Genomic DNA, 16,952 nt, shown 5'->3' on the forward strand with positions numbered 1-16,952 from the left:
CACTCATGAATGGTCAATTGGAGTGGAAATTGGTGTAACTTTTTTGGAGAGCAAATTGACAGTGTGTTTCAAAGTTACCTACAAAACTGACCCATTAGTTCTACTTCTAAGAAATGATTTCAGATATGTTATTAATCAAATATGCAAGGATGAATTATAAAGATGTTCACTAAAGCATTATTTGTAATTATGAGAAAATAATAACCTGTATATCTGCCATAAGGATTGGCTAATGATTTATCCATAATGCTGTGCAGCAATTTAAAAGGATGCTAAATAACAAATTCATTGACATAAAAAGACTTACAATACATACTGAATGAGAAAAATAGGTTGCAGAGTAGTTTTTTAAGCAATATCAATTTCATGTCTCTAGTTAAAAATAGTACACTTGACTAGGCCAGAGGAGGAGGCTGTCTGTAATAAATTTTAAAGCAGCTTTTAGTATGATTGGATTTGTGAAGTAGGAAAATCAAATACCATAGTTACTCATGAACAGCTGAGAAACAATTTACTTCATCAAATCTAAGTGACATTAATTGGTGCCAAGTAATTCCATCATTATTTTACATATCACTAAAGAAGAATAACACGCTGCCAATTAAAATGCTAAGGCATCACTGATTATAAGACATGTATTGATATCAGAGTCTTAGAATCAATAAAATACAGTATAAGCTAGTAACAAAGACTGAGGAGGAAGAGTGAAAAGATTAGAACAGAATATTTTTCTGTTATTTCTTGCATTTTGTACATCTCAGAATATGAACAACCTATTTAGTCTTACAGTGTTGTCTGTGACTTTGCTTGTTGATTATAGCATGTGTTAACATCTTCTAGTTTGCAATGGATTTTGGATAAACAAGATCTATTGAAGGAGCGCCAAAAGGACTTGAAGTTTCTCTCAGAAGAAGAGTATTGGAAATTACAAATATTTTTTACAAATGGTAAACATTTTTATTTTTAATTAGTTGAAATGATATAGTTGGTTACCTCTGAATTAAAGTGTTTTTAAATGGTAATTTGTGAGCTGTTTTAGTTCCTACTTAACATTTTTATTTATACGTGTATTCTTTTTACAACTTATATTCATTTATCTTACTTTTTAGTGATCTAAATGAAGTTTCTTTGTGTGTGAATCTTACATGTTACAGACACTCAGGACATTTGAAAGTGTTAACTAATCTCCCTAAACCTTTATAATGCATTAATAAACCTAGTTTAAGGTTGGCTAAAGCAAAGTACTTAGAGGATAAATGATTCTTTGATTGACATCCTATAGTGGGCAGTCATCTCAGAACTTTGCTTTGGAGGGAAGAAGATTGAGAGTCAGAAGATCTGCTGTGTGGTAGTTTTGCTACATGATCTTTCTGACCTTCAGTTCACTCTTTTGTAAACCTACCTCTCTTGTTGTTTTGAGGATTCATTGTGGATTTTTTTTTATAAACTGTAGAAAGTGTTTTAATGGTTTGACAGGCAGCTAATATTTTCTTCTTATATTTATTATACAGATAATATGAAAAGCATTGAAAATATTTAGAAGATAGAAGGGAAATACCTATCATTCATCCTCTTTAATGCAAGAATAATTTTTTCTGTGGGGCAATTTTTTGTGTGTTTATGAATACCTATTTTTTTAAACAAATTTGCAAATCCTAGTGCTAGACCACCATGATCCATGTAGAGCTTTATAGCATGTGTAGGTTTTTCCTGTGTTAAAAATGAATATAGTCATAATTTGACTACATAGAAATTATTGTTCAATGTTAATATTATAATGGTACCAGAAGATACATTTAAATTTTATTATTTTTGTTTTAGTTATCCAAGCATTAGGTGAACATCTTAAATTAAGACAACAAGTTATTGCCACTGCTACAGTCTATTTCAAGAGATTCTATGCCAGGTAGGGCTGTTTTATTTTGGGAATATGTTGTGGCTATTTGAAACTCTTATCTAATGTTGATGAACAGTATAAGTGAATCATGTGTTTGCCCTAGAGTTATCTTATTTTTTTTCCAGTGTGTTCTTTGTATGAATGATATCTAACTTTGTTTTATCATATTTTAGGTATTCTCTGAAAAGTATAGATCCTGTATTAATGGCTCCTACATGTGTGTTTTTGGCATCCAAAGTAGAGGTATGAAACAATTTTCTGTTCTTTGTCAAAGTATAGTCATGTACTTTGGTTAATCTGCCTCAGTTTTCACATTACTTATGTAAAGGTAATAATAGATGTTAATTTATACAAGATACTGAAATTGTACAAAATCAAAGATATATACATATCTTTATTTTATATATTAATTTAACAAATGCTTATGTAGTATTTACTGTATACCAAGTACTTTTGTAAGTCCCTTTATAAATATTAACTGATTTAACCTTCATAACAAACTGTGGAATATGTAGTAGTAGTATCCTCATTGTATAAATGAGGAAACTGAAGCACAGAAAGATTAAGAATTTGCCTAAGATCATATAGCTGGTACGTGGCAGAGCCAGTATTTGAATCAGCAGAGTTTAATTCCTAATTCTCTGTTCTTAACTGCATTGCTTTGCTGCCTTTAAGAAATTTATTGTTTGGCACTAAGTATAATAGTATTCAATAAGTGCCACAGCTTGTTTACTATAACCTGAGAATGTCTCTTCTTCTCACTTGTATGCTTATGTCCTATTTTTTTTCCCTTTCATGCGTCCCGATGATTGGTTGCCTACCAATTCACAGGGAAAGCAAGAGGGAAGACAAGGAGTAGGGGAAGCTATAGCTATATAGATTCTAACAAGTGAAAGTTTGGTTGGTGAAGATAGAGAAATCAGGTGAGGGAGAAAAGAGAAATAGGAAACTTGCAGCTGAGTCTTAATTTCTGTTCAACTTACTTAGCTTTCCAGTATTTTTGAGAGAGCTCAGCTAAAATCCAGAAAATAGTAGCAAATATTGGCTGGTTTTCATAATGAATTCATGAAGTCTTTAGTGTTACAAAATCTTTGTATTATGTTTCTATTTTTGGATGATATCTTTAGCATAGTAATTATATTCTTGAATATTGAATGTGATTTTAACCCATCAAGTTTACATTCCCTTTTGTACCCACTAGTATTTAGTTTTGTTTTAGCCATTATTTAGGATTATCTATGAAATCTTTCCCAACTATTTCCTGAATAATGAGAGCTGACTCTATTAGAAATAATATCAGGACAAGCTTTCTAGAGATTTAAGGTTTTCTAATTGTGAGTGGTAGTTTAGGGAGGTAGAACCAGCTTTGTTGTTAAATTCTTTAATGGAAAAAAAAGTTTATAAAAGCCCTTTATTATTTATTTATTTAAATATTATTATGTAATAATTTAATTTTATGTATCTTAAGTACAACCAGTATAGGCGACTAAGGCAAAATCTTTATAAACATCTACTCTTGTAGATTAATTTGGGGATTGTAATTTGTTTTGTTAAATATTTTTTGTTATTTGATTTACTGAGTGGAACTATTTTATATGCTTTACTGAGTGAAAGTTTTTGCTTTAAGATAAAGAATATTTGGCAGCTGGGTAGAGTGACTTTCAGATTTGGTTATAGCATTTTTATCTCTATAACAAAATCTTTTTGCTAATTGTATAGAAATTGTATAGAAATGGTGTTTAGGCTTTTACTTTTTATTTTCAGTTATTATGGTTGGATGTTTAAATGTAAATATAAATTTATATGCACACATACACATGCCGCTGCGCCCCCCCCCCCCAGAATAAGAAGGTAGGTTGAAGATATTTGAACAGATAGATTGCTTACTTTAGTTTCTTTTTTTGGATGAGGAACCAATTCTTGATTTTTTTAAATTTTAAAATGAAATGAAGGCTTTAGGAATCTTACGAAGTTAATCTTATGAGAAAATTAAATGAGGCAATATATGTAAGGTGGATTGCCTGATAAATTTTAGTTATTTTTACAATGGTGGTATGTTAGGTTGAAAGAGGAAATGAGAAGTGATCTTGGAAGTCTTATACTATATCATTCTTGTCTTCCTATTCTGAAAAGGATAATCACTGTTTGCATGGTTTTTTTGAGTTCTTTTGGTGATATTAAAGTTAATCGTATTCAGAGATTCAACTATTTTATTATTAAATGGCATGAGGTATCTGTTAGTCCAGATTCAATAGAGTAGGAAGCATACTATTCAATTAATATTTATTCTTACAATTCAGTGTAGAATCTAAACAGTCTTCTTGGAAACTACTTTAAGTGCAGAAAACTAGCACTGGCACTTTAGGGTTTGGTTTCTAATTTGGTACCTTTTATTGTTATTAAATTATAAAATTATTTGTTTTAAATGTAACAGTTTTAAAGAAAAGTAATGCTGGTTGAGTATCCCTAATCTGAAAGTCCAAAACCTGAAACTTTTTGAGTGCTAACATCACACTGAAAGGAAATGTTTATCGGAACATTTTGGATTTCAGATTTTCAAGTTAGGGATGCTCAACTGGTATAATGCAAATATTCTAAAATATAAAATCCAAACTCTGAAACAGTTCTAGTTCTAAGCATTTCTAATAAGGAATACTCAACATGTACAATCTAGAGATTTGAGTACTTACTTTTTCCCTCAAGTAGGTAGAAGGTGAACAGACTACAAATATGAGGGGAGCTAGGAAATACTGTTTTGAATAGACCTCAGATGGCCACTTCCAGGTTCACTGGGTTAATACATACCTGATCTCATCTATTTTTCTTTTTCTAGGAATTTGGAGTAGTCTCAAATACAAGATTGATTGCTGCTGCTACTTCTGTATGTAAGTGCAAAAAATATATCTGCTTTAAGGATGTAATTCTGAAGAAAGTTTCATAGTGCATAGAAATTTTTTAGTTTATGAGATGTGTGAGATTAGTTGAGTTTATTAAATTTCCTGAGGATACCTTTATGACTAATAAATTTGGCAAAAAGAAAAGTTAAAAAAGAAGTTTTTTTAAAAACCACTTACAGTATTATCTCTAACATGTTACTTTTAATGTTAAAAATGGATAGTAATTATCAATCCAAAAACATCAACTCAGTGGTTCCTTTTTTTTTTTTTTTTGAGGCAGAGTCTCACTCTGTTGCTCTGACTAGAGTGTCGTGGTATCAGCCTATCTCACAGCAACCTCAAACTCCTGGGCTCAAGGAATCCTTTTTCCTCAGCCTCCCGAGTAGCTGGGACTACAGGCATATGCTACCATGCCCAGCTAGTTTTTTATATGTATTTTTAGTTGGCTGATTAATTTCTTTCTATCTTTAGTAAAGATGGGGTCTCGGTCTTGCTCAGGCTGGTTTTGAACTCCTGACCTTGAGCAATCCACCCATCTCAGCCTCCCAGAGTGCTAGGATTACAGGTATGAGTCACTGTGCCTGGCCAGTGGTTCTTAATTTTATAATAGGGTTACAAAAAAATTTATTTTCTAATTTTATTATGTTTTATTGTTTCCTAATGACTGTTATGTTATTGTTATGGGTGTAGTATACTATAATATTTCTTGAGCAACTATAATGTCTGTCTTTGGGCATTAGGTATTATTAAATATACATATTGAAAAACATTGTTCAGAAAAAAGATTGACTTTTAATCCTGATTCAATCACCCAGTAGCTACGTTTTGTCTCTATGGAACTGTGTAATCTTGAGCAAGTTGCTTTACCTTTTGCCTTAGTCCTTTATCTAAAAAGAGGGAATTTAGTCAGAGCTTCTCAGAGGTGATGAAAAATAATAATTAAAAAATGTAAAAAGATGGGATTTAGCTCTTTGTGAGTCATGAAATTAAAGAAAATAGCATTATAAAGTACTGTATACTGGATATTAACATTATGCTATGTTCCATCTTTATAGGTTAAGCAAAAAGGCATCATTATAATTCATATTTATTATTATTATTTCTGTGATCTACACAGGAGAGGCAGAAGACAGCTTTTTATGTTTTAAGTTTGTGAGCCAGACTGACTAATTTTTGTATTTTTGAGTCTGTCCCTGTCTGAGAAGAATACAATAATATAGTTCAGTCTTTTCCATGTCACATCATAATTCCTGTAAGGGTAGAAGATTAGTAATCATTTTTGCCAAAAAGTTTAATATACCAATATATCACATTGATGAAGTAATGAATTGCCTTTTGGAAAATCAAATTATTAAAAAATTATAAAATGATTAAAAGGAATTCTTACCAAAATGTTAGCAGTGCTCAATCTCTGCATAATAGATTAGAGGTACCTGATTTTCTTCTTATGTTAGTCTCTGCTTTTTAAACTTTTTAGAAAATGTATGTATTTTTTAATGTGAGATACCTGTTACCAAGGTATATTTACAAATATCTTTTACAATTTTTTATTTTTAATTATTATGGGTACCTATTTTTCATGCAAAGGCTTAAAAAGTATGTTCATAAAAGGTTTGGTTACCAGTGAATAGGCAAATCTTATAACAGGCTATTTTATTTATTTCTTAAATTTTATTGTGTATTACATAGGCTCAGACTGCTTGGGTTTCAAATTTTAGCTCCATTTCTATGTGATAAACAAAATATTTTTTTCTGTGCCTTAGTTTCCTCATCTGCAAAGTGAGGTTGTTAATATTTATGTTGTTGAGTAGTTGTGAGGATCAAATAAGTTAATATCTATAAAGCTGTTAGAATAGTGCTTTGCTCAGTGTGTTACTTTGGTGTGGCTGCCATAAATACCACAGACTGGGTGGCTTAAACGACAGAAATGTATTTTCTCATGATTCTAGAGCCTAAACGTCCAAGATCAAAATGTTTGATTTCTCCTGAAGCCTTTCTCCTTGGCTTGCAGATGGCCACTTTCTGGCTGTGTTCTCACATGGTCCTTTCTCTGTGCACACACAGCCCTGGTGTGTCTTCTTCATATGAGGACAACAGTCCTATAGAATTTCTCCTATAATAATAGGTGAAACTGGGTGAGGATGTGTCTTAAGTCTGCTCAGGCTGCTGTGAGAAAATACCATAGACTGGATGGCTTTAACAACAGACATTTTTTTCTCACAGTTCTAGGCTGGGAAGTCTAAGTTCAGCATGGTAAGAAAAGATCAGTTCCTTGTGTCAGAGAGAGAGCTAATCTCTCTTTCTCTTCCTGTAAGGACACTAATCCCAACATGGGTCTAACCCTCATGATTTCATCTAAACCTAATTATCTCCCAGAGGCCCTACCTTCAAATACAGTCACATTGGGGGTTAGGACTTCAACATGTGAATTTGGAGGGGGGACATAAACATTCAGTCCATAAAAATATTGAGTCTACTAAAAAAAAAAAGGAGTATAATTAGGTATTGTTTGGTTTGTTTTATTTTTTTAAGAGAAATTTGAGCATATGGGACAGATTTACTAAAGGAGGAAAGGTTAAAGATGAAAAAATAGTAGGAACTATCAATAATAGAATAGATGAAAGCAAGTGCATAAGTGGTTAGGGGTAACAATAGAGAGGAGAGATGCATTTTCCTCTAAGTTGGAAGAAAGGGATTAGAAAATAGAGAATAAAAATGCAGAGCAATTTTAGCATGGAGTAAGAGATAAATTGACAGCATCAGATAAGTCTAATTTCAGTAGAGGTGTTAGGTGTCAAGGTCCAGGGGTTAGGAATGTAGATTTGTTTTAAATACAGAGATATTTTTCCTGTTGATTGTCTACCATTACATAAGAACTTGTGTTTGCTCTTATACTTTACATCTTATTTACATCAAAAGGATTTGTAAAACTCAGAAACCTTAATAGGTATAGGTACATTTCAAAATTAACTGAAGACAAGAGGAAAAGAAAGGTTAAGTGTAAATTTCCTGATGTCAAGTTTAAATGGTTTCAAATCCCAGCAGATGTTACCTATCTAAATTAGCAATAGGGTATTTAATTTACAAAACAAATATTTTTGAAAACATGCTACTAGTATAAGTGGAATTCCTTTTCATCTTGGTGAGATCACCTGGGATTTTATGTACATGGAAGGGATTACAAAACAGATCTTTGAGGACCTGTCAATAGTTACGTGATTGAGTTAAATGTTGTATCATAATAGCTGGAATACAGTTTTCTCAGATAGTACTGAAATACATATACATACCATTTTAAGGAGATGGGGGATTGATGGTTAACATACTTTTTTCATTTGTACTTTATTAGTCACTAATAAAGTAGTAGATAATAGAGTTGTAACTGTGTGTGTGGTATAAAAAAAGGTTCTAGAGACCTTTGCACATATATTAATGCTTTATTAAAATATATTTTTTGATAAAAATAACTAGTCATTATAAAAGTTTAGAAAGTACAGATTAGTAAAAAATTCTTAAATCTCAGATAACCACTGTTAACATTTTTTGGTGTATTATCCTTTCAATATTAAATATATTAAAAAAACACACATGTATTATAGACACATATACAAACCTTGTGTTCCTTCTAAGGTAAATCACTGGAGAATAGAACAATACCATTCCATTATAGACCTGGAAATATTTTAAAGATGATAAAAGCCAGTGGGTGATTTTTTTTCCATTCTCTTTATTTTTTAGGCTACAGAACCCTTTTTTAATATACCAAATATAAAATTGAAGCTAATTGTAGTATACGTGATCTAGGGTTTCCTGTTACTCAGTCTTTCCCCTCCCCTGAAAAAAAATATCTGGATCCCTAAACAAATGCCAAGAGCTGCTGAGAATGGGTACCTCTACCCTAATATTCTATACTGTGTTAAATTCTAATTTTAGGTTAATTCATTTTCTCATTTTCTTAGTTAAAATTGTTTTTTTGTTTTTTGCAGTAAAAACTAGATTTTCATATGCCTTTCCAAAGGAATTTCCTTATAGGATGAATCATGTAAGTATAGTGTATAAAACAAACACTTGTCAAACCTATATATCAACTAGCTACATTTTCTATTAGAATAAATTTAATAGTCTCCTAGAAATGACAATTTCAGATATTATAAGAATATAGACATTATTCTAAATTAAAGATAACTATTTTTATCATTTTTTAAAATAACTTCATAGTAGTGATTATCAACTCTGGCTGTCCATTAAATCATGTTGGGAACTATTTAATACTACTTATGTTGCATCCTTTCCAGACCACCTTACTCAGAATTTTCAAGCTTCAGGCCCCCCAGCATTGGCACTTTTTTTTTTTTTTTTTTTTTGAGACAGAGTCTCGCTTTGTTGCCCAGGCTAGAGTGAGTGCCATGGCGTCAGCCTAGCTCACAGCAACCTCAAACTCCTGGCTCAAGTAATCCTCCTGCCTCACCCTCCCAAGTAGCTGGGACCACAGGCATTCGCCACCATGCCCGGCTAGTTTTTTGTATATATATTAGTTGGCCAATTAATTTCTTTCTACTTATAGTAGAGACGGGGTCTCGCTCTTGCTCAGGCTGGTTTCGAACTCCTGACCTCGAGCAATCCGCCCGCCTCGGCCTCCCAGAGAGCTAGGATTACAGGCGTGAGCCACCGCGACCGGCCGCATTGGCACTTTTTAAAAGCTCCCAGGTGATACTAATGTGCTGCTAGGGCTGAGAACCACTTTAATGGAACATATGAAATATTTTTAAGATGAATTTCCATTGATATTTTAATAGCCGTATCTTTCTTTTTCCACCATGCAAGGGATTTGTTCATCTACTTAAATTGTATTTTTTAAATTAAATAGAGATCATTGCATTCTTGCATTTGTTAAGTAGAAAAATAAGGAAGTTTTTACAGGATATTTTAAATAAAAATGAGTAAAAAGAATGCTTATAAGAGGCTGGCTTTTCTTTATAAAGATTGAAATGCTTTATTATCATAATTGTGTGTATTATATAATAAAAAGTAATTTTTATTGCATGTGTTCATTTTAATATAAGCCACTTATTTTCTTAATTTAAAATTTTAGTTATAATTTATGCTAAATTACTATAATGTCTGTAAATTGTGTTAGATTAAGTGGACTGATCTAATTTGGTTTCTTGTTGACATTTGACAATCTTTTTTTTAAAAAACAGATATTAGAATGTGAATTCTATCTTTTAGAACTAATGGTAAGTATATTTCCTGTGATTAATAGAGTAAAACATTTTCAAATTTAATAAAGTCAGAAATTATTTAAAGAAATGATTTGTAGGGAGGTACATTTTAAAACCATCCACATTATATATAATGGTGAAATCATAGTAGCCTGGTAACCTTATCACCTGTATCCTCTCGGAAGCCTATAAAATAATTTATGTATCCTACTTAGTATGGGAACATTTTCTATTCTATAGTAAGCAACTACAATAAAAGGATTATAAGCAAACAGGTCAGGACATTAAACCACTGTAAATTATGTACACAATTTGTGTATGTGTGCAGTGTTATTTAAAGATAGATCATGTCTTTGGCAGAATTCTGCTCCTCCAGTTGGGAATTATGGATTTATAGGCTAATAAGAGGTTTCAGTGTGTTGCAGATGTGACACTTTGAGTCTCTAAGGGAATGAATGGATGCTGACTGACTGCCAACCGATTTACCAAGGTATATTCCAGAGAGAGCACTGCCTTCACTATTATAGTAGAGGTTAGGGCTGCCATACTATTTGATTACGAGAATAAAAGGGAAGCAAGCATGAGTTAGAGAACTTCACTTTGGAATACACAATTACAAATCAGTTGGGTAATGATATCGTTTTTGTGTTGTAATAAATCTGTTTTTATACATACACATTTTTCAAACTGTTTCTAGGATTGTTGCTTGATAGTGTATCATCCTTATAGACCTTTGCTCCAGTATGTGCAGGACATGGGCCAAGAAGACATGTTGCTTCCCCTTGCATGGTAATTAGAACAGAAGTTATTAATAGTGTAACATGTTATTAGATAGGAAGGTTGACAAGTAAAAATGAAGTTTAGTATTTTTAAAGTCATTAAACTAGTGCCCCAAGATATTTTATGTTAAGCAAAATACCTACTTATTAAATTTTAATAAGTATAGTGATATAACTGCTAAAATGATAAGCATCTTAAGTTATCTATTTGATAACTATACCTGTTAAAATTTGATTTTGTATGAAAAACAGACTGTTTATCATATAATTTGTTTTTTATTTAATCTTCTGATTTTTAAAAAACTATGCAAATGTGTTATAATTTATTATGAGGTTTTGACATTTAAAATATATTTAGCTGTAGTTTTTATTCATTGATAATGTGCTTATTTGTTGTCATATACATGTATCTATCCTTTTGCCTTGATGTTTTCACCTTTATAGCTGTGCTTCAGTAATAGAAAAGGGAAATAAGTGTGTACAAAGATGGGAAATCTGGCCCTCTCTGGGAGGAAATGTACACATGAGGTAGTTCTGCTTTCAGTAATAATATGATTTACATTTCTATAGGAGGATAGTGAATGATACCTACAGAACGGATCTTTGCCTACTGTATCCTCCTTTCATGATAGCTTTAGGTATGTAAGCATGGTATTACCTCTGCTAGTTAAATTGTTATAAATATATTTAGGTCATCCTAAAATAAATTTCAACCTATTATACTTTATGTTTTTATGTTCCATGAAGTAATAGACTAATACTTGCATGTGAACTTTCAATAATATGAACTACAACTGTCACAAATCAGGATTAGTGTCCCCCCCAACCCCCTTTTATGGTAAATTTTTTTAAATCATTTAAAAACATTTTAATCAGTGTCTGAATAGAACATTTTTGTTTGTTTAGGGGGAAAAGTTCAGAATTAAGCCTGCCAATATTAGTTAGAACTTATGTAAAATAATTGGGCCCACCTTTCATATCTTAAGCCCAATTAAGTACTTCCATTGATAAAGGAGCATCTGTGGTCCTTAATGCCTTGCTGGAGGGAGAAGTTAGCTACCATTCTGCTGTCTGTGGAAGGCAGTGCTGTGATGGGTTAGAACACAGTCTTTGGAGTCTGATAGTCCTAGGTTTAAACTTTACTTTCTTTATAATTGTGGGTAAATGTTCTAACCTTTCTGGGTTTGTTTCCTTAATTGTAAAATGAGGGGGATGCTAATAATTCCATACAGAATCATTTCAAGAATTAAATGAGATAGCTTGTCAAGCAATAAATAATGCCTGGTGTTTAGTAGGCACTTGTTAATTTTTATTTGTTTCCCTTCTATTAATTCCTTCTATAACTCCACCCTCTTGGTTTTCCCCCATTGTTTTCCCAGTTCAGACTTACTTTTCATTTGTTTTTCTTTGTTCAGTTATGCCTTAAATGTTGATGTTTCTTGGCTTTCTTACATCAGAGGTGGCAAATAGGTTGTGTATTTATACTTTTGTAGTACTGGTGGCTCCCTGAAAGCACTGGATTTGGAAGGATTTTGAAGTGGCATCTGGGTTCAGTGGGTAAGAATGCTAGGATCTGCATAGGTAGGAAGGAGGGGATAACAGGACATGTGCTTCATCTTTGCCATCCCTGCTATCTTTCTTCTTCCTGTGTGTTTTCATTAATGCCCATGGCCTCTACTATCTCTTATGTGCTAAAACATTTCAATTTCTTTTTTTAGCCAAGATCTTGCTCCTGAACAGTTCTTTTTATCCTTTTTCCTTTTATACAGTCCCTCAGACTCATCCCGGACCTCATCAGTTTCCCCTGAAATATGTTCCTCCTTTTAATGTCTTTGCCAGCTTGATGAATAGCATTAGGTAATTACCTTAGTTGGAAACCCAGCAGTTAGGCTTTTTCATCTCCATTGATACCTACATCTAGTTGGTTACCAATACCTTTGTGCTTTTCTATTGATTGTCTGTCCCTTTTTAAATCTCATAACTATCTTCTCATCTCTATCCAGGTTACCACAGCAGTTTCCTAACTGGCTAATTTGCCTTCTATATCCCTGTGCTCAGCCCATGTATCCTCCATCCCATTGAGCTAAGCTAGTGGTTCTCAACTGGAATAATTTTGCCCCCCCAGGGGACATTTGGCAAGTCTGGTTTGGGTTGTCATAACTAGGGTAAGATGCTACTGGCATCTAGTAGGTAGAAGCCAGGGATGCTGCTAAACATCCCATGATGCAGAAGATAGTCTCAAAGAATTGTCCAGTACAAAATGTCAATAGTGCTAAGGTTGAAAAATCCTATGCTGGAATGGGCTTTTTAAGATTCAGAATTTGTCTCCAAGTTAAACCTTTCAGTGCTCTTCCTAACTGCTAGATAAAATCTACAGCCTACTTTTATCATTTATATACATGCCATTCTCTCCTCCCACTCTCACCTTTTTTTAAGGCTTGGCTCAGATATCCCCAGTTCACCCTCCCCAGCATCCTCCCAGTATTACCTCATTCTGGGTTTAAGATGCCTCCTCAATCTTTAATTTACTTTATGTCCCTGTCATGACTTTTTCCACTGTATTTAAATCATCTGTTCTTATTTCAGTCCTTTAGCCCTGATTCCTTCTGGACCTAAGCCCTACTCTGTAGTTTTGTTTGACTTGAGGCAATATGATGTCAGTTCACATTTAAGTTCCTGTTTGCCTAGAATGTCATCCTTAGCAAAGTCATGTGGGTAACCATATGACCAGGAAATTTAACTCTCAACAAGCTGAGGTAGGATCAGGGTAGCCAGGTTGCTAGTAGAAATTGTTTTAGACAAAATCACAATGGGGATTCTTGTCTCTTAGCTCTTTTACTATCTTTGTTAGTTTATATTACATATAATATATATAATCGTATATATCGTATATATTACATATAATCGTATATATCGTTTATATTACATATAATATATATAATCGTATATATAGTGTTATATATCGTATTATATATATTATATGATTATATAATATATATTATATATTATATAATCGTATTATATATAATATATATAATCGTATATATAATATATAATCGTACATATACAGATATATAATCGTACAGTATATTACATTGTTTTGTAACCTCTGTTTTATTTCAACATGAAATTTGTGTAGGTGTACCTAGCCTTCACTAACTCGATCATATGCTAATAACTTTAAAAAGGAAAAAAGCAGAGGCAACAGTGCTTTTAATTGAAATGTCAAAACATAGTCAACCTTGTTAAAACTTGGCATATTGATTGACTTTCTTGTTTGTTTTGTTTTTGTCACGCTGACTTCTGGGTGCAATTTGACTGACTTTGTTTATATCACTCTTCAGGGATGACTTCCCTGTTCTAATCTCCTCCTCTGCTGTTCTTCCTCTCTAACATACCCTGACTTTCAAGGCAACTGCACTATGACTAGGGACTAGCACACAGTGAGGAACAGATTTCAAAAACATTAATGTAGTCTAATAATTTTTTCTGTCTATATTAGATTAGGTTGATAAGATAGATGGTCAATGGTGACTATCAAATGTAGCTGTATAATTTGTTATTTTTTTTAAATTCTTGGTCTTGGCTTACAAGCTGTATAATTTTTTAAGGAAATGTTGAAAATACACATAAATTTGTAAGTGAAAATCTTTAGTTCTAAGATCGTATATTTTATGTCTGCAGCTAAATATGGGCAATTAATTGTCTATCATTTTCTTTCCAGCTTGCCTACACGTAGCCTGTGTTGTACAGCAGAAAGATGCCAGACAGTGGTTTGCTGAGCTTTCTGTGGATATGGAAAAGGTATTCTTTAACATTCCTTACTTAAATAAAAACTTGAACATTTAAAAACCAATGTCTTTTTTACTTACTATGAGTCTAAAAATCTTATGATATTCATCAGACTAAGAAAATTATTGGTTAAAAAATATTAAGAAACACGTTTGGTGGGAAGAGTTGATGTTGACTTTTTAAGTTATATTTCTCTAGTCAGTATAGGGTCAAATGGAATGGTAAACTCTTATTTTGACTGGTTACAAAGTAGCCTCTAATTTCCAGGATTGTTTTAAAAGCTACCTAGTGACCACTGATAACTACTGTAAACTTCTATAACGTAGCCTATCTCTTGGCAAAATGGCTTTTGCTATGTTTTCTTCCTTTTGTGCTCAAATGTTAAATGCATTATTAACATTAATCCAAGTTAGGTCTAGTCAGGTGGGAAAGAAAGGCCTAATTTGGAAATTGGTTATGACAAATTTGTAGCTGCCAGTTTTTGAACACCTTAACTTATAGGAAGTGAACAGAGAATAAAAACATCTTGTGTGTGCAATCTCCCATTAAATTGTTTGCAACAGTTGTTACTAGAGGAGTATGCTCTATAGGGGGCATATTCCTCCATGATTAGGAACCTTTATTCTTAGTATCTTACTATTTTGTTTTGGTTTAAGATGTCATCAGGTAGAAGGAAACGAACTTTAGAGGTGGATAAGGATAGATAGGGTAGAACTGTTAAAATGAGAGTCTAGGACAGGCGTCCTCAAACTATGGCCTGCGGGCCACATGCTGGTGTTTTTGCCCGTTTGTTTTTTTATTTCAAAATAAGATATGTGTAGTGTGCATAGGAATTTGTTCATAGTTTTTTTTAAACTATAGTCCAGCCCTCCAATGATCTGAGGGACAGTGAACTGGCCCCCTGTTTAAAAAGTTTGAGGACCCCTGGTCTAGGAGGAAAAACCTATCTAAATAGCAGTGTGGTACAAAATACTGCTTGAAATTTTTATCAGAATTGTCTAACCTACATACTTGAGGACAAAGACTTTTTTTTACTGTTTTTTGTGATGTGTGTTCTTTATATAATATTTCTTGTTTGGCCACTGAGAACTTTTCAAATAATATTTTCTTCTAGATTTTGGAAATAATCAGGGTTATTTTAAAACTATATGAGCAGTGGAAAAATTTTGATGAGAGAAAAGAGATGGCAACTATTCTTAGTAAGATGCCGAAACCAAAACCTCCTCCAAACAGGTATTTTATAAACTTTAACTATTGATTTAATTTAATTATATATCATACTTATTTATCATATTTTTCTTAGATTATGTTGTTTTGTATCTTTTTCTTAAAATTTCTTCCAAAACTTCATAATCCATGTTAATTTTATTTTTTAAATTTGTGACTTGATAGTTTGAGAATATTTCATCTTAAAAAATATATTAATCTGATCATCTCTTTAGTAATTTTCCTAAAGCAATGGAGGTCTATTACAGGTATCCCTCAACATAGGGCTACATATTGTACATAAATTTAAACAGAGCAGAATTAGGCATGTTTATCTGAAATTCAGGGATAAAGAATTCTGTAGTAGTTTCATGTCAGTTTGACTATGTGCCATCTCCCCCACACACTACTGGCTATTTCCCTATTTTATAAATTTTAGTAGCAGTTTTAAAAATTCTGATGAATGACCTGATAAAGAATTTTGGTTTTGAGTGACCCTAAGATTCACAGCACACAATAACATAATTTTGCTAAATATGAATCACCGGTGCTAAGAGGTTTTTGTTGTTGATGATTTTTATTTTTTTAAATGGGATCTGTTCAGTTAGTTCAGGTTCTAAGCCCTCACTGTATATCAGATCATTTGGGGTAGGGAAGAATGTCAGAAGGGTTATCCATCTTCATCATCTATTTAGAAAAATAATTAAGTTATATAACAAGATAAATTTGTAGGTTGCTACTGATAATGTTACAGTTTAGACAAAGTTAACTTGACTTATACAAGGAGCTGTTTAAGACAGTCATTCAAACAGCTGCCTTTGGATGCATTTTTTGCAGAAATTCCCTGAGTGATTCTCCACTAGTGGCAGGGCCTGAAGCTGCAAGATGATGGTGGACAAGATAAGACAATAATCCTATTGCCACATTCAATGGTATTTTCAGTTTTAGTTATTTTTATTTTAAATATTCAGCATTTTCCAGGAAATTACCATATTTCTTTCTGACTTATAAAGTTTTGCTGTATTTACATATGATTTTATTATGCCTTTGGACACCAGTTTTTTTGGAAGAACACTTCTTGATTTTCATAAATAGTAGGAATAGAATTTTATATGTAAGATTTAATTTTATAGAAAATTTGTTTAGAAGCTGTAATCTC

At 32.4% G+C, this 16,952-nt stretch overlaps 2 protein-coding genes across 5 annotated transcripts in view; both read left to right on the forward strand.

Moving 5' to 3' along the window:
- Window positions 1-16,952, forward strand: part of USP45 (ubiquitin specific peptidase 45) — a 224,715-nt gene that overhangs the window by 98,396 nt on the left and 109,367 nt on the right. The gene's annotated exons all lie outside the window — the stretch shown is intronic.
- Window positions 1-16,952, forward strand: part of CCNC (cyclin C) — a 116,897-nt gene that overhangs the window by 98,390 nt on the left and 1,555 nt on the right. For 2 of the 4 annotated variants that reach the window (XM_012738819.3, XM_076003104.1), the window contains 10 exons: window positions 841-947; window positions 1,822-1,906; window positions 2,071-2,140; window positions 4,731-4,782; window positions 8,781-8,836; window positions 9,996-10,031; window positions 10,714-10,805; window positions 11,366-11,433; window positions 14,520-14,599; window positions 15,702-15,820. In XM_012738819.3, coding sequence (XP_012594273.1) covers window positions 841-947; window positions 1,822-1,906; window positions 2,071-2,140; window positions 4,731-4,782; window positions 8,781-8,836; window positions 9,996-10,031; window positions 10,714-10,805; window positions 11,366-11,433; window positions 14,520-14,599; window positions 15,702-15,820 — 765 coding nt within the window. Of the gene's footprint in view, window positions 1-840; window positions 948-1,821; window positions 1,907-2,070; window positions 2,141-4,730; window positions 4,783-8,780; window positions 8,837-9,995; window positions 10,032-10,713; window positions 10,806-11,365; window positions 11,434-14,519; window positions 14,600-15,701; window positions 15,821-16,630; window positions 16,726-16,952 lie in introns of all 4 variants that reach the window. The other 2 variants (XM_012738820.3, XM_076003105.1) reach the window with 2 other exon arrangements.

The sequence above is a fragment of the Microcebus murinus genome, chromosome 5 (assembly GCF_040939455.1).
Source record: "Microcebus murinus isolate Inina chromosome 5, M.murinus_Inina_mat1.0, whole genome shotgun sequence".
Taxonomy (NCBI): domain Eukaryota; kingdom Metazoa; phylum Chordata; class Mammalia; order Primates; family Cheirogaleidae; genus Microcebus; species Microcebus murinus.